Source organism: Pogoniulus pusillus, chromosome 16 (genome assembly GCF_015220805.1).
Source record: "Pogoniulus pusillus isolate bPogPus1 chromosome 16, bPogPus1.pri, whole genome shotgun sequence".
Classification (NCBI taxonomy): domain Eukaryota; kingdom Metazoa; phylum Chordata; class Aves; order Piciformes; family Lybiidae; genus Pogoniulus; species Pogoniulus pusillus.
Genome location: NC_087279.1, coordinates 8,525,526 through 8,543,082, shown reverse-complemented (window position 1 = coordinate 8,543,082; position 17,557 = coordinate 8,525,526). Strand labels below are relative to the sequence as shown.

The following is a 17,557-nucleotide window of genomic DNA, read 5'->3' as shown; positions in this document are numbered from 1 at the left end:
AATGGTGGCAGAAAACCCCAGTGCAGCCACATCAGACAGAAGTACTCCAGGTTTTGTGCTGCCACTCTGCTTGTTCTGTGGCTGATGTTAGCTTTGTGAAGGAGGAGCTGTTTGTTTCTGCTGCTGTGGTCCATGACTCATACAATGAGGTCAGCTGTTTGAGGTTTGAAAAGGCCAAGTGCCAAATCCTGAACTTGAGTCACAACACTGAATGCTGCAGGCTTGAGGCAGAGTGGCTGGAAAGGCAAAAAGGCCTGAGGATGTTCATCCCCAGACAGCTAAAAGGAAGCCATGTGCCCCTGTGGCCAAGGCGGCCAACAGCATCCTGGCTTGGATCAGCAGTAGTGTGCCCCTCTACTCAGCAGTGGTGAGACCATACCTGGAGTACTGGGTTCTGGAGCAGGTCCAGAGAAAGGCAAGAAACCTGGCAAAGGGTCTGGAGAGCAGGGCTGGTGAGGAGCAGCTGCGAGAAATGAGGTCTTTTAGTTTCTAGAAGAGGAGGCTGAGGGGAGAGCTCGTTGCGCTCTACAACGCCCTGAAAAGGGGCTGGTCTCATCGCCCCGGTAGCAAGTGCTAGGAGGAAGCAGCCTCAGGTTGCCCCATGGGAGGTTTAGGTTGGACGTCAGGGACTGCTCCTTCCCCAGAAGGGTTTTCAGGCCCTGGAACAGGCTTCCAGACCCTGGATGGGTTCCCAAGGCGTGCAGATGTAGTGCTTAGGGGCACAGCTCCGTGGCAGTGCTGGGCTAGCGCTTGGACGCGGTGACCGTGAAGGTCTCTCGCACCCCGAGCGCTCGTGTGGCTGCCGAGTGACGTCGCTGGTGAGGTAGTCCCGGAGCAGGGCACTCCTGGCGCGGCCGGGAGCGGGGCCTCCGCTTGCGGGGCGGTGCCAGAGGGGTGTGGACGAGTCTCGGTTCGAAGCCGGGCGGCCCGGGGACAGTCGGTGTCTCGCCGCCGCTTCCTCCTTCCCTAAGCCGCGGCCGAGATGCGGCGGGCGCTGCGGCCGCTCCGCGCTCTCCTCAGGGCCGGCTCCGCGGGGCGGCCGCCTTGCCTGCCTGCGCTCAGCGCCTTCTGCGCCGCGCCGGCGGCCCAGAGCAGCGCCGGCAGCAGGGTAAGCGAGGGGCTGGGGACGGGCCGGGGACTGGGGGCCGGCTGGGCCGTGCCGCTAGCTTCAGAGCCTGCGGGAAGAGCCGGAACGAAACCGAAACGCTCTCGTCGGGGCGCGGCCTCCTGGTGCTGCCGGGGCTCCCCTGTCCGGCGGGATCGCCGCTCTCCCGTCCCGCCCGGGACTCGGCGGGCTGCTACCGGCGGTTCTTTGCCGCTGTCTGCGAGCTCTCCTCTTCCACGGCTTTTTGTTTTGCGTGGTTGCGAAGGGGAGAAGTGGGCAAAGCGGTGCCGGGGGCAGCAGCTTCAGTCTGTCCCCTTTGTTTGTGCCGATCTGCTGCCGGGGAGTGTTCCCTCGTGGTCAGCAGCAGAGGACAGCTGTTAACTTCGTTGTTTTCCTGGGGGACTTCGTTCCTTTCCTAGCTCTTTTTTCCCCCTCTGTATACTTAGAAAAATACAATTTTTTTTTCTCTGCGGTGTTGTTAAGTGTTAATTACTGTTTATAACCTATGTTATGTACCGAATCCGTGTCAAAACCTGCATTTATCACTGGCAGGAGCTTGTCCCGGTTTTGTAATACCACACACCAGTTCCACAGCTGCTGGGTTGTTGCTCAGGTGCCGTTCCTGAAGCTGCTGCAGGCAGTGGTTGCGAGGGGTTTGTTTTTAAATGGAAGGCTGATGGTTACATAGGGAAGAAACAGCTTCAGGGTGAGCTCTTGGTGTGTGAAACCGAGCGAAATCCAGCTGCCTCGTCCGGATCGGTGCTAAGGCAATGTATTTCGTGCTGGCATTACTAGCCTGGATTCTGCGATGATGAACTCAAACTCCTGGGTTTTAAAATTACATTCCTGTGCCAGGGTTTTGGAGAAGGCAGCAGTGAGAAGCAGTGTGTGGGACTGTGAGGCTATATCACTCGTCTCTTGGTGGTGGCAGTGCCCTTGTGCTGGACCCAGCTTCAGGAAAAATGAAGCAGATGGATAATTGATGAGGAGCAAAGTACTGCTCAAGTAGGCAAAATGCTCTTCTCCCTGCATGGGACGAGCAGTGTGCTGGTCGTTGTCACTGTGTGCTCTGAGACAAGCGTGACTGCAGAGGCTGTCCCACCTGTCCTGGCTGACAGCATCATTATGCTCAGCCTCGCTCTCCTTTTCATCAAACTTTGAAGAAGATAATCATAAACCTCAAGAGTCTTGAATTTCATGTTAGGCCTGAGAGAGAAACCAAGTTTAGATTACTGACCTCTCTGATTCATTGTTTTCCAGTGTGGTTCAGTGGCAGTTTCATTGCTCAGCATTCTTCTCTCTGTCTCCACTCTTATCACCCAGCATATCTATCTTACACCTGTGTTGCCTTGCTCCTTTTTTCCAGGCTCATAAAGTCCAGCTCCTCACTTTCTCAAAGATGGACAAGGAGATTCCAGTAACTGAAGGGGGCCTACAAGAAAGCTGGAGAGGGAATTTCTACAAGGGCTTGTAGTGAGTGACAGGACAAGGGAGAATGGATTAAAGCTTGAAGAGGGTAGATTTAGGCTGGATATGAGGAAGAAATTAGTCACTGTCCCTGGGGCAGTTCAAGGCAAGGTTGGACGTGGCACTTGGTGCCATGGTCTAGCCTTGAGCTCTGTGGTAAAGGGTTGGACTTGATGATCTGTGAGGTCTCTTCCAACCTTGGTGGTGATACTGTGAAATTCTTTAGAGTGAAGGTGGTGAGACACTGGCACAGGTTGCCCAGGGAGGTTGTGGAAGCTCTCTTCGTGGAGGTGTTCAAGGCCAGGCCGGATGAGGCCTTGAGCAGCCTGGGCTAGTGGAAGGTGTCCCTGCCTATGGCAAATGGGTTGGAACTTTAAGGTCCCTTCCAACTCTAGCCATTCTATGCTATAAATGTTAGTAACTCAAGAGAGCTTCTCCTTCCCCTATACTCTGCCCTGGTGAGACCATATAGGAAGTATCGTGTCCAGTTCTGGGCTCCCCAGTTCCAGAGGGACAGGGATATACTAGAGAGTGCCCAATGGAGGCTACAAGGATGGCAAAGGGACTGGAGACAAGGGACAAAGGGTCTGATGAGAAAGGCTGAGAAACCTGGGTCTGTTTAGTCCAGAGAAGAGATGACTGAGAGCAGATCTTACTAATGTTTACAAATATCTGAAGGGTGAGTGTCAAGAAGGGACCAGGCTCCTTTTTTCATCGTGTCCTGTGGCAGGACAAGGGGCAGTGGATGCAAACTTGAACAGATGAAGTTCCACCTCAACATGAGGAAAATCTTTGCTGTGAGGGTGCTGGAGCCCTGGAGCAGGCTTCCCAGAGAGGTTGTGGAGTCTCCTTCTGTGAAGAACTTTGAGACTCGTCTAGATGATCCTGGCAGGGAGGCTGTTCTAGATGATCTCTGGAAGTCCCTGCCAACCCCCTCCCAGTTCTGTGATTCTGTGAAACAGCAACTCTATTGAAGGAGGTGCTGATGTTACCCTCTGCTATGTGTGAAACCCAGAATCAATGGAACTAATGTATAAGGAACACAGCAGATACTTGCCTGTAGTCAAACCTGTTGTGGAATGGAAAAGTACAGGTGACAGCAGGGGTAGTTTGAGTATCTACACATCTTGTAAGGGAGGAGCCAAGCACAATATTTGCATTCAGCATGTACCTGCTGCTGAAAATTCTGCTTCTGTTTCTTGTGTCAGTGGTTTGGTTGGTTAGTATTTGGTGCATGCTGTGAAATAGAGTGGGGTTGAATCAATCAGAAGTGTGACTGGCTGGCAGAGCAACAGGTGTTTTGGACCTCCTTCCACCAGTTTAACTCACTTTGTCCCTCTCTTCTGAAACCATCTGGAGCTACTCATAGTACAAGCTAGAACTCATAAGGTTGGGTATATAAGGAAAAGGTAGTTGCATATGCATACATTCATAAAGTACATTAGCATATGAGATCTCACCTGGAACACTCTGCCCAGCTGTTGTGGAGGTACCCCAAGACAGACAGCAACAGCCACCTGAAAAGCTGTGGATTTATTGCAATGAAATCTGCCCTCTTTCCAACACAATAAAAGCTACAGTTTTGGGCTTGTAGTGATAGAATGAGAGGGAATGGCTTTGAGCTGGAAGAGGGGAGATTGAGACTGGAGATGAGGAAGGAATTCTTTCTAGTAAGGATGGTGGAACAGGCTGCCCAGGAGGTTGTGGATACCCTCTCCCTGGAGCTGTTCAAGGCCAGGTTGGATGAGGCCTTGAGCAAACTGGGCTAGTAGGAAGTGTGCCTACCCATAGCAGGGGGTTGGAACTAGATGGTCTTTAAGGTCCCTTCCAACCCAAACCATTGTATGTGGAGTTCAAGATCTGTTTCTTCTCTTTGAGGTGTTGGGTTTTATCGGGTGTTAGCTGTTATGAGCTGTAGCAGCATGGACATAACATACTCTTTTCAATTCCTTCTTACAGCTCAGCATACGACCATCCTTTGGTTTTCTCTTTGACATTGATGGGGTGCTGGTACGAGGAAAGACTCCAATTCCTGCTGCAAAAACAGCCTTTCAAAAGCTAGTGAATTCTCAGGGGCAGTTCTTGGTGCCTGTGGTGTTTGTCACCAATGCAGGGAACTGCCTTCCCCAGAATAAAGCTGATCAGTTGTCTCATCTCCTGGGAGTTCCTGTGAGTATATTAAATCTTACTTATTTAGTTATTTACTCAGGGGAATGTGTCAAATGCCTTCTCTTCCATTAATCAGTTTTAGTTTTCCCCTTAACCCCCTTGGGAGGCCACTGGCTCTGTTGCCCATAAAGCCATGCTGCTGGCTGATGCAGAACTTGTTGTCCACCAGCACCTCCAGGCCCCTGTGGAGCTGCTTTCCCGCAGGTCATCCCTCACCTGTACTGCTGCAGGTGTTCCTCCCCAGGTGCAGGACTCTACACTTGCTCTTGTTGATGGTCTAGCCTTGAGCTCTGTGGTAAAGGGTTGGACTTGATGATCTATGAGGTCTCTTCCAACCTTGATGATACTATGATACTGTGATACTTCATGAAGCTCCTCTTTGCCCATCTCTTCAGTCTGTCCAGATCCATGGGGCTGTGTATCAGAAGATCAATTTCTTTCAGTCTGCAATTAAATCAATGCTGCAGGGATCTCAATTGGAGCTAGAGCAGTTCTGATTCTTCTGTCTTGTTTGTCTTTTAAATGACTGATGGTTTTGTGAAAGCACAAGAGAAAACCTGGTGATCATGTTGGATAGAGTGAGTCTGGAAGTTGAGAATGGGCCAGGAATTACTTCTTCTCTTGCATACTATCAATATGTTGTCTGCGAAACTTAGAAGGAAATGGTTGGATGGGGTTTCAAGTAGACAGATGCGATTGCTTTGTCACACCTGTTACTTCCATCTGCATGTCAATAATTTACCTGAAAACCAACAAACTCCTTTTGCTTTTCAATCCCAAACAGATTTCACAAGATCAGGTGATGATGTCGCACAGTCCTCTGCGGATGTTCAAACGTTACCACCAGAAATGCGTTCTTGTGTCTGGCCAAGGACCACTTCTGGATATTGCTCAAGAGTATCTTAAACAAAACCCACATCCAACTTTCTGTTTCAGTATTTATTTTCATCAAGTTCAGGAGATCCTGCAAAGCAAGTAAAGACCAAGTATTTTGACACTCCTAACTCAGTGATGGGTAATGGTGGTTCCTACTGGGATGTTGCGTTGATGTTTTGAAGGGGGTTGGTGTGTTGATATTTGTTTCACTGTTTTTAATGAGAAAGGCAGTAAGAGAGTTGTTTTGTTGGATTATATGTAATTGACACTTCAGCATCAAGAGGTTGTGCTCTCTTGAGGATGAGAGCATGGCATTCTGGCTGGTATTTCATAGAATCACAGGTTTGAGTTGGATGGGAACTTGAAGATCATCCAAACTTCACTATGGGTATGGACACCTCTTATTAAACCAGGCTGCTCAAAGCCCCATCCAACCTGACCTTGAACACTTTTAGTCTTGGAGCTTCCACAACTTCTCTGGGCAGTCTGTTCCAGTGCCTCACAACCCTCACAGGGAACAATTTTTTTCCTAATGCATAACAAAAAATCCAGCTTCATGCAGTTTGAAGCCATCCCTCCTCATGCTGTCACTGCAGGCCTTTCTAGAAAGTCCTTCTCCAGCTCTCTTGTAGACCTCTTCAAACATTGGAAAGCTTAGGTCTTGATGGAGCTTTCTCTTCTCCAGGCTAAGTAACCCCAACTCCCTCAGCCTGCCTTTATGGCAGACATTCTCCAGCTCTCTGATCATCTTTGTGGCCTCCTCTGTACCTGTTCTGGCAGTTCCATGTCCTTGTTTTGAGGGCTGCAGAGCTGAACCCAGCACTTAATCACTGACGTATTTGTTTGGCTCAGTGGCTCAAGATCTGCTCTTAACAGTGCAGTCAGTCCAGGTCACATTGGTTTTGTAACCAACATCTAGAGTAGGACTGCATTTGAAAATATTTTGCTGCTTCTATGGTGACTGCCAAAAAGCATTTGAATTGTGTTGATCTACCAATCATATCAAAGCCTCAAACTGTAATTCATGGCCTTAGTTTTGTATGATCTTCACTCATGCTTCCCCTTACTGTTTTCTGCACTTCACTTCTTCCTTTGTTATTCCTTATTTTCCTTTGCCTTGTTAGAAGCTGTCATGATACCGAGAGTGGCTCCCACTTGCTCCTTACATGAATCAGCAGTTTTGGTTTGATTACCTCTTGCTCACTCAAATTACTGGCATATCTCAGACTTCAGGGCACTACTATGGATATTACAAGGTTGATTTTTCCCCCTTTTAAAAGTCTTTTCCTTTTTTTGATGTGTTTTGGTGTTAACTGCCTGTAGAACATAGATAAACCTGAGTGGTCAGTCAGCCATTCTGCACGAAACTAAGCTTTGTGGTGTTTGTTTACCAAGCAATATGTTTGCAGCTCTAATGGCCTAAGGAAAGCACCATTTGTGGTGACAGTATTTTTGACTCAGCTATCTCATATATTTTTCCAGTAATAATTAAACAAAATGTTGTCCTGCTGCCAGATACCTCTTTTTCTGGTGCTTATGTAAGGATGAAACCTAAAAGGATGTTGCAGCAAGGTGGGTGTTGGTGTCTTCTCCCTAGTAACAAGTGGTAGGATGTGAGGAAATGACCTCAAGTTGCACAAGATGAGGTGTAGGTTGGACATTAGAAGACAAATTCTTCCCTTAAATGGCTCTCAAAACACTGGAACAGGATGCCCAGGGAGGTGGTTGAATCCCCATTCCTGGAGATGTTTCAAAGATGTAGTGCTGAGGGACATGGTTTAGCACCAGACTTTACTGATAGATTTAGAGGGTGGTTGGAACTGATCTTAAAGGTAGAAGACCTTTTCCAACAGAAATGATTCTGTGATTGTGTGGCCTTGGAGTACTGTGGGTGTAAAGAGGCTTCCTGCTTTTCATCTCTTCTCTTGGGAAAGATTTCTGTCTTAAGCTCTCAAACACACAGGTCTCCCATTTGTAAATAATGAGGTGATCATCTTACCTCACAGAAGAAAAAGTGAGCCTTGGATATGTTGCTTTCATTCCTGCATGATTTGCTCTACCTGATGAGCTGCATATATTAAAAGTGTTAAAACAGAATTAGTGATTTAAAAAATGCTTTAATATGAGCACTTCTGTCTCCTTAACTGGCACTTCTCCAGCCTTGGTTTCTGTCAACCCATTACCATTGAAACACTGCGGGAGAAACACCCTCTGCTAGATGTAGTTGACCATGACAGAAGACCTAATGATCTGGTGAGTGTGTATTGCTCTTTGAGAATTATTTCCTGATGAGATGACTTCTGTTATAGGGATGAATAGAAATGCCTTGGTGTTGTTTGTGGGCTGTGAAGTTGCTTTGATTGTAAATTAAAGCTTTGCAGATAACTGATTTTTCTACAAAAGACTCCACTGCTGCTTTACACTAATATTTAAACATCTTTGAACTACCAAGCTCATGCTGTGCTTCTTACTCTGTATTTTGACTTTGCTTTTCTGCTTCTTTATTTATTACAGCATTTTCAGGAACAACTGTGGTAATTCTTTAACACATTCCTGTGTTAGAATGTGTTCATATTCATATCAGTTTCCTATCAGTTTAATTCTTTAACATGATCTTTGATTTTGTAGCTTACTGTTGTGGGAAAAACTCTTAGTACAGATTCCTGTGATGTTGCTTTGGTTGTAAATTAATGCTTTGTATGAAACTAATTTTCCTCCAAAAGTCTCCCTTTTTGGTTTATACCATTATTTAAATGTATATTAGCAGTATTTACAATCTGATTTTGGCTGAATTGCCAGTTCAAAAAGCAGGGAGTAAATAATTAAGTGCAAGCCTTTATTTGTTTAGCAGATGTATTATACATTGTGTGATGTATTTTTCTTTCTTAACAGTGCCTTGGTAATGACAGAATTGTCAGGGTTGGAAGGGACCTCAAGGATCATCCAGTTCCAACCCCCTGCCATGAGCAGGGAGACCCTCTGCTAGATCAGGTTGCCCAGAGCCATATCTACTCTGGCCTTAAAAACATACAGGGATGGGGCTTCCACCACCTCCCTGGGCAACCTGTTCCATTGTCTCACCACCCTTATGGTGAAGAACTTCCTAACATCCAGCACTAAAGACCTCTTACTCCTGCAGAAGAACAAATATCCACACTTTCCTCCACAAGTAAATGAAATAACTTGAAGCTTTTATAAGCTTTATCACATGCCAGAGGCAGTTAAATAAATGTAGGAGGCTGGTGAATGTGAAACAGACCAATTTGTCTGTTGGCCACAAGGTTTCACTTCAGGCTTGAACCACAAGTTTCTAAGTACACTGAAGTCAGGTCTATACCAAGATAGAGAGTGTGTTTCCTGTCAATGGTTCAGAAGGCAGCTGTGAGAGCTATACTTGAATGTATCCTGTTGAAAATGGTGGTAGATGTTTTATCTTGTTGAAAACATTCCTTTTTTTCTTTTCTTATTGCAGTACCCCTCTGCTGTGGAGATTCCCAAGATCGAGGGTCAGTTGTCTTTATTGAACTTGCACTTGTCCATTAAGAGGTGAAATGTCTGTCCTGTACTCTGGAATTAGAATTTATGTTTAGATCGCTGGCAGCTTCAGAAAGTTGGTTGAGACAAATCTCAAAATCCCTTCTTCGTTCCTGTGATGAATCTGGAAGGTAGCATGTGTGGTAAAGCTGGGGTTTGAACGTCTGCAGTTTTCCACCCTGTGTGTCTGAAGTGTCAGAAGGTCTGTGAGGTTCTGCTTTCCTTTTTCCTTTTCTTTGAACAGGCTGTTGCTGCCTTCCTTTCAGAAAGGAGGGTTGAACTGACACCTGTTCAGAAAGAATCAGTCCTGTCCTTACAGTGGTCAGGATGGTGACTTCAAAGCTGCAGAATACAATGTCTTGTGTTAGGTACTATGTGTATAGAATGGCAGCTTGTTTCAGCACACTGAATGCGCCCTTACCTGGACTACACAGCATGGTCTGATAGGAATTCACAGAATCATTTTGATTGAGAAGACCTGTGAGATCATCAAGTCCAACAATTACCTAACTTTACCAAGTCTACTCCAGGGATGGGGATTCAAACACCTCTCTGTGGAGCCTGTTCCAGTCTTTGAGAACCCTTTAAAGGAGTGAAGAAGTTTCTTCTAATGTATAATTTAAACCTCCATGGATGCAACTTGAAGCCATTTCCTCTCATCTTAACACTTACTTGGGAGAAGAGACCAACATCCACCTCAATGTAACCTCCTTTCAGGCAGTTACAGAGAGTGAGAAGTTCTTGCCTCAGCCTCCTCTTCCCCAGACTAAACAAGCCTAGTTCCCTCAGCTGCTCTTCACCAGCCTCTTTAGAGTTCTCCAGACTCTTCATCAGCTTCATTGCCTTTCTCTGGACATGCTCCAGCACTTCAGTGTCCTTCTTGGAGTGAGAGGCCCAAAACTGAACCCAGTACTCTAGGTGTGGCATCACCAGTGCTGAGTACAGGGGAACAGAGGGGTGATGGCTTCAAAGTGGAAGAAACTGGATTTAGATGAGACATGGGGAAGAAATTCTTCCTCGTGAGAGTGGTGAGGCACTGGAACAGGTTGCCCAGAGGAGCTGTGGGAGGCTCCAAACCTGGAAGTGTTCCAGGCCAGGTTGGATGGGACTTTGAGCAAGCTGCGCTAGTAGGACATGTCCCTACCCATAGCCAGGGGTTGGAACTAGCTCATCTTTGAGGCCTCTTCAAACCATTCTATTATTCCATGCTAACGGAAAGGAGCTTTAAAAGAGCTTTTTAAGGAGCTTTAAAAAACCCATGACAGATTATTGTTGGGAAGAGAACAATGTCTAAAACCAACATTCAGATTTTAAGATCAAAACCAAAACAACAACCCCAAAACTTGAAGATGAAAATCCCATCTGTGATGGATTATTTAAATACTGTTTGTAGAGATAAAATTCACAAGGATGTTGGAGACTTAGAAAAACAATTTAGAAAGCTGAGGGGTTTCTTTTTTGGTGGTGCTGTGGAGAAACTTAGGCTATAAGAAATAAATAGATTCTTAAACCCATTTTTGCAGTGGGGTCTTGTTGCTTCTAAGATCTTCTATGACTGAATAGGTATGTAATATATTAAACCTCTAAGTTAATGTGACTGTTCATCAGTGCCTGGTTACATCAGATTATTTGTTCAGTCTCTTTAGACCAAGTTGGAAATTTGGTGCCCTGTTAACCAGCTCCCTAATTCTGTTTTGTAATCCTTGTTCTCCTAGCTGTTGTTTTGTTTGGGGAGCCAGTCAGATGGGAAACCAACCTCCAGTTGATAATAGATGTTTTGCTGACAAGTGGCTATCCTGGAAATCCCTATCAGCATGAAAATTACCCTCACATTCCTGTACTGGCTTGTAACATGGATCTGATGTGGGTCGCCGAGGCTCAGTCTCCCAGGTAAATGCAATTTTAACACCTGTCTCTGTCCTGGTGTATTTGAGGCTCCCTCATTTCTGCAGTCAAATGTAGCAGGTCTCAGCTTTGAATATGATGTCTCTAAAACAAGATTTAGACTGGCCATTAGGGAAAAATTCTTCCCCATGAAGATGTGAGGCACTGGACCAGGTTGCCCAGAGATGCTTTCAGCATATGCTGATTGATTTCTGTCTACATTGTGGCCTTCAGGAAATCAGTTATTTGAGATAAAAACTGCTTGAAAGCCCTAAACTTTTTTGTGCCCCTACTCCCAGAGGAGTTGGGGAATAGAGTTTCATTCTTCTGAGGGTGCTTTTGGTAATTTGATATTCTCAAGTGACACATACTAGTTCTTCCCTAATCCCACACCTTGACTTCAGCAATGAAGTAAAAGTGGGGGAGGAGGAGCTGCCCATGAGATTTCATCTTCTAAACCACCAGTTTATGTTCTTGGTTGATGACCATCACTGGAGAACAGGTCTGAGGGACTAGAATTGTTTAGCCTGAAAAAGAGGAGGCTGAGAGGAAACCTCATTGCTCTCTACAGCTACCTTAAAGGAGGCTGGAGTGATGCTGGTGTTGGCCTCTTGCAGGTAGCTAATGACAGGACAAGAAGAAATGGCCTCAAGCTGCACCAGTGGAGATTTAGGTTGGATGTTAGGAACAATCTCTTTCCTGCAAGACTGGTCAGAAGTTGGAAAAGGTTTCCTAGGGAGGTGGTGGAGTTGTCATCCCTGAAGGTGTTCAGAATACAAGTAGGTGTGACACGTTGTGACATGCTGTAGTGGTCATGGAGGTGTTGGGTAGAAGGTTGGACTTGATGATCTTAGAGGCCTTTTCCAACCTTAATGATTCTTTGCACCTTGAGCAGAACAAGAGAGTTACCAAAAGCATGATGCTGAACTTTCATTTGCTCCTTGACCAGCCTTTATTTTTTTTTATTCTTTTATTTTGGTAATTTAATTTTTTTAGAGAAACCCAAGAAGGGTTTTTTTGTTTTGTTTCCATATTACAAGTGCATTTTCTGTCTACTCTTGTGTTTCAGAAGAGATTAATTTTCCTTCTTTCTGATGATAGCTTTCCTTTTTTATGCTTTTCTTTTGTGCTAAAGTAGTTCATTCTGTTAGGTCACTACAGAGAGTGGAGCTCAGGCTAGGCTTCGTTTCAAGTCTATTGAAATGCAAGTAATGCTAACACAAACCACTGCAGCATTTTACAACAGGCCAGCCTGTTTTGCTGTCCCAATAACGTGGGATTATTGTTCACCTAATCAGCACTTAATTTTCAGTTGGACAGCTGTGGGAATCGTAGAATCAGCGATTGGTTTAGTTATAGAAGAGACCTTAATCATCCAGTTCCAACCCCCTGCCATGGGCAGAGACACCTCCTACTAGACCAGCTTGCTGATATCATCCAGCCTGGCTTGGAACACTTCCAGGCTTGGAGCCTCCGTAGCTTCTCTGAGTGACCTGTTCCAGAGTCTCACCACCTTCATGGGGAAGAATTCCTTGCTAATGTCTCATCTAAATCTGTTTTATTCCAGTTTGAAGCCTTTCTGCCTCATCCTCTCACTCCATGCCTTTGTGAAAAGTCCCTCTCCAGCTCTCCTGTAGCACATTTCAGATCCTGGCAGGCTGCTCTAAGCTTCCCCCCCAGAGCCTTCTTTAGGCTGAACAACCCCAACTCTTTCAGCCTGTGCTTATAGCAGAGGGCTTCCAGCCCTGCCAGCATTGCTGTGGCCTCCTCTGGCCCTGCTCCAACAGATTCCTGTCCCTGCTGTGCTGAGGACTCCAGAGGTGGCCCCAGCACTGCAAGTGGGGTCTTAGCAAAGCAGAGGGGCAGAATCCCCTCCCCCTGCTGGCCATGCTGTTGAGGATCAGCCCATGACATGGCTGGGTCTGGCTGGGAAGTGTCATGTGTAAACTGAGGGCAATTTGACAGTTACAGGATGTGATTTATCTCTAAAAGATTGTGAAATAAGAGAGGCTCGTTTGATTTGTCTTTGTGTAGGTTTGGGCATGGAACTTTCATGGTTTGTTTGGAAAACATTTACAAGAAGATCACTGGCAAGGATTTGAAATATGAAGCCTTAATGGGCAAACCCAGTAAGCTGACCTACCAGTATGCAGAGTACCTCATCCGGGCCCAGGCAGCAGAGAGGCAGTGGAAGCAGCCCATTCAAACTCTTTATGCTGTCGGGTAAGGTACTGGGAGGGCAGCAGGGAGTTATTGGGTCTTTCAGTGCTTAAAGGGACTGAGCAGAAAGCTAGGGACACAGCTTTTAGCAAGGCTGTTGTGATGGAGCAAGGGGTGATGGTTTGAACTGAAATCAGACTAGAGAGAAGGAAGAAGTGTTTGACACTGAGAGTGATGAGACCCTGGCCCAGGTTGCTCAGAGAGCTGGTGGATGCCCCATCCCTGGAACCACTGCAGCTCAGGCTGTTTGGGGCTCTGAGCAGCCTGCTCTAATTGCAGATGTCCCTGCTGACTGCAGGAGGGTTGGAGTGGATGAGCTTTAAAATTTCCTCCAACCCAAACCGGTTTGTGATTCTATAAATACCAGCAAGGAACAATCCCCAACTCTTACTGGTTTGTTTCTCACACCATTAGGACTCCCTGATGTTCTTGGGACTGTGGTGTACTTTCTATCATGTTTTCAAGCCTCTCACTCTGAAGACTAATAATACTTAGATCTTTCTATGTGCAATTTCAGTAGAAGCACAGAAAGTGGTTTATAAGCAGCTAAGATTTTTCCTGATTTTCTCTTTAATTATTTTTTATATCTTTCTGTAATAGGCTGCTTAAATCTAACAAAGATTGACATGAGTGTTTGTTTTATTAGGTTTACTGGTATAACAAACTAAGTAAGTAACAGTTACTAGAGAATGCAGAGCTGGAATTTGTTTGTGGGGTCATTAAGTTTGGTCATATGCTCTGTGTCTGCTGTCACATCATAGAATCCTCTTCATAGAAAGATAAAGCTGTATTGTGTTAAAGGCTCCTCCAGAATCTCTCAAGATGTCTGTACATATAATAAGCTCATTCATGGCCTGCTAACACCTCTCCTTGATTTCCCCTCCCCTTGCCCAGACCTGCAATTTCCATATGGAGAATTATCATAGAATGATGGGGGTTGGAAGTGACCTCTGGAGGTCATCCACTGCAGACCTTTCACCAGAGCAGGATCACCTTGGACAATTTACATGGGAACACATCCAGACAGGTCTTTAAAGTCTCCAGAGGAGATTCCACAACCTCTCTGGGCGGTCTGCTCCAGGGATCCAGCACCCTCAAAGATAACTTTTAACTCACATTGAGGTGGAACTTCCTGGGTTCTAGTTTGCATCCATTGCTCCTTGTCCTATCACAGGGCAGCACTGAAATGAGCCTGGCCCCTTGTCACTCACCCTTCAGGTAGAGGCATTGATAAGATCTCCTCTCAGCCTTCTCTTCTCCAGGCAAAACAGCCCCAGGTCATGCCAAATGAGAATGAATACCTGAATAAAGTAGCTCTCCTGTCTCCACACAAAGCTCTGCAAAGCAGAAGATCACCTGTTAAATCCAAGCCATACAAATGCTTTTCAGACCTTGATGGCGTTCAATAGCTCGAAGTGCAGGGTGCTGCACTTTGGCCACAACAACCCCATGCAGAGATACAGGCTGGGGTCGGAGTGGCTGGAGAGCAGCCAGACAGAGAGGGATCTGGGGGTGCTGATTGACACCCGCCTGAACATGAGCCAGCAGTGTGCCCAGGTGGCCAAGAGAGCCAGTGGCATCCTGGCCTGCATCAGGAATGGTGTGGTCAGCAGGAGCAGGGAGGTCATTCTGCCCCTGTACTCTGCACTGGTTAGACCACACCTTGAGTCCTGTGTTCAGTTCTGGGCCCCCCAGTTTAGGAGGGACATTGAGATGCTTGAGCGTGTCCAGAGAAGGGCGACGAGGCTGGGGAGAGGCCTTGAGCACAGCCCTATGAGGAGAGGCTGAGGGAGCTGGGATTGGTTAGCCTGGAGAAGAGGAGGCTCAGGGGTGACCTTATTGCTGTCTACAACTACCTGAAGGGTGGTTGTGGCCAGGAGGAGGTTGCTCTCTTCTCTTAGGTGGCCAGCACCAGAACGAGAGGACACAGCCTCAAGCTGCACCAGGGGAAATTTAGGCTGGAGGTGAGGAGAAAGTTCTTCACTGAGAGAGTCATTGGACACTGGAATGGGCTGCCTGGGGAGGTGGTGGAGTCGCCGTCCCTGGGGCTGTTCAAGGCAGGATTGGACGTGGCACTTGGTGCCATGGTCTAGCCTTGAGCTCTGTGGTGACAGGTTGGACTTGATGATCTGTGAGGTCTCTTCCAACCCTGATGATACTGTGAAGTTCCCTGCTGACTAACCTTCCTGCCTGTGTTTGCAGAGATAACCTCATGACCGATGTCTATGGTGCTAACCTTTACAATCGCTACCTTCAGGAGAGCTCCAGGAAAGGTTCCAAGCCACGGCTGCAGGCCCAGCTCGCTGGTGGCAGAGGATCTGCCACGCTCTCTCAGGATGATGAAACGGGCAGCAGTTGGGAGAATGAATTAGCATCTGCAGCAGCTGCCCACTGCAGGTCTGTTCTGGTTTGTACTGGAGTGTACAACCCTCACACCGACGTCCCCTCAGACACCCGGGAGAGCATAACTGAAACGGTGTTCCATGGCCACAGAGATTTCAGGTTTGATCCTGGCTTGGTAGAACCAGATCATATTGTACCAGATGTCGATGCTGCTGTAGACTTGGTTTTCCAGCTGGAGAACTTTGCACCTAATTGAGATGATTTCTTAAGGACTACTCAGTGCTGTGCTTCTCTTCCCCCAAAAAAACAAACTGTGCATTAAAATCGTGCCACAAACTGCTGCTTTCTAGAATTTTTAACTTCTAATACAATCTGACACTGAGTATGCTCAGTATACTTAGGTATATTAATATACTTAATACATGAAATATCAATAATGCTTTTTAAACTGCTTTGAAGGGTGTCATTTCATGCTTTAGTTGCCATTTATTACCCTCCTGTACATGATGTTAGCTATTTTAATTGCAGTGTTTCACAGTGATTTATAGCTCATACTCCAGTTTCTACCTGACAGTCACTTCTTTTGCTGGAAGATTTAGCTTCTGGGTATTGGGGATGTTGGACAGTGGTGCTGGGGTCGTTTCCACAGTTGTGTGGTACAGAGCACAACTGTTCTGATGTGTTACTGCCTGATATTATGCAAGTTATGAGCGCTCCTCCAAATCAGAGTCAAGTCTGGGTCTGTTCTGCTCCTTTGTGCTCGTTCACGTGTAACCCTGCAGCCTTTATTTTTTGCCTCTTTTCCACGTCTCTGGAGCTGCAGCTGCTCCTTTCTGCTCTGAGATGCAAAGCCTTAATAGAAATGCCCCTGTGAGGTGGAGAAGGCTGAGCTCTTACCTCCATTTCTGGAGCTCCAACTCAGCTGCATGCAGGCATGTAAGGAAAATGGTTAACACTGGGTGTCCTCTGTGGCACCATAGCTGGCCTTTCTCTCTTTGCCGTTTTATCTGCACTTTCTTGAGGAGTATAGAATGTTAGAAAGCTTTAGAAATTATGTTTTTTGTCAGTTGAGCTTTTCTACTGAAGGAGTGGCTACTGTTTGGGCATAAAGTGCCTCCTCATTTACTTGGTAACACTGTGGTAATTAAGTGGGTCTTTAGTGGCATAGCTTTCACCTTGTGTCAGTGTTGTTTGGTTCCTGAATTTTACAGCTGTTCACTAAAAAAAAAAAGAAGAAGAAAAAAGCAGGAAAAAAAATTAATTTATTTTGTGTTCTTTTTGTAACATGCTTTTCAAATGTTTTCATCCAAAAGATGCCTTTGAAAGTGCTTTTGTGTTGGTTTGTTGTAACGGTCATATGATGCAGCCATGGCATAAGCTTGGGAGGACATAAACCAGTTAAGTGTGTTTTAAAAACAGAGTCTGCTTGGGGCTACTCGTGGTTGGGTTTGGGGTTTTTTGAATTAGAAATGATAGAAACAAAAAAAGTTGTGGGTCTTCAGCTTCCCCAAGCTCTTGCAGGACTAGCTGGCTTAAAATCAGTAATGGGCAGTTGGTGGCATAAAAGGAACTGATCTTAAAGAGCTCTTCCACCCAGAACCATTCTATGATTCTAGTGGCTGTTCCATTGAAAACTGATAGCTGCTCTGATGTCTGAGGCCCTTACTGAAGTAGTAAAGTCAGTAGAGAATCAAGTAATTTAACCCTTGCCTCCTGCAGATCAGAGCTGCCCATCTGCTGGCGTTAGGATTGCAGAGCCAAGCAAAAGGGAAAGGGTGTGGCTTTGTTGCATTTACAGCAGTTGCATAAAGTCCAGGATCTCAGTGTTCCCCTGGCAAGGTGCAGTGCTAACTTTGTTTGCACCTCATGGTGAGCACTGAATAGGCTGTTTGCACTTAGCCAACACTGAGAACCTGGCTTTGCATTTTCAATCTTCTGGACAGATACTCTGGAGACTTT

General features: G+C 46.2%; 1 protein-coding gene across 1 annotated transcript; it reads left to right on the top strand.

Annotated features, from left to right (window-relative positions):
• The first annotated feature begins 982 nt into the window (after positions 1 to 982).
• LOC135182332 (haloacid dehalogenase-like hydrolase domain-containing 5) lies at positions 983 to 15,934 on the top strand. The gene is made up of 8 exons (XM_064156322.1): positions 983 to 1,108; positions 4,532 to 4,741; positions 5,526 to 5,638; positions 7,777 to 7,870; positions 9,090 to 9,123; positions 10,867 to 11,041; positions 13,070 to 13,258; positions 15,458 to 15,934. Exons 1-8 carry the CDS (start codon positions 983 to 985, stop codon positions 15,852 to 15,854), a joined length of 1,338 nt encoding a protein of 445 aa, XP_064012392.1. The 3' UTR covers positions 15,855 to 15,934.
• The last annotated feature ends 1,623 nt before the right edge of the window (positions 15,935 to 17,557 follow it).

Bases quoted from the DNA above. Each gene is read 5' to 3' on its own strand.
- LOC135182332 (XM_064156322.1), top strand. From the start codon at position 983: ATGCGGCGGGCGCTGCGGCCGCTCCGCGCTCTCCTCAGGGCCGGCTCC. The intron at 1,109-4,531 runs GTAAGCGAGGGG...TCCTTCTTACAG, and splicing joins AGAGCAGCGCCGGCAGCAGG to CTCAGCATACGACCATCCTT. The intron at 13,259-15,457 runs GTAAGGTACTGG...CTGTGTTTGCAG, and splicing joins CAAACTCTTTATGCTGTCGG to AGATAACCTCATGACCGATG.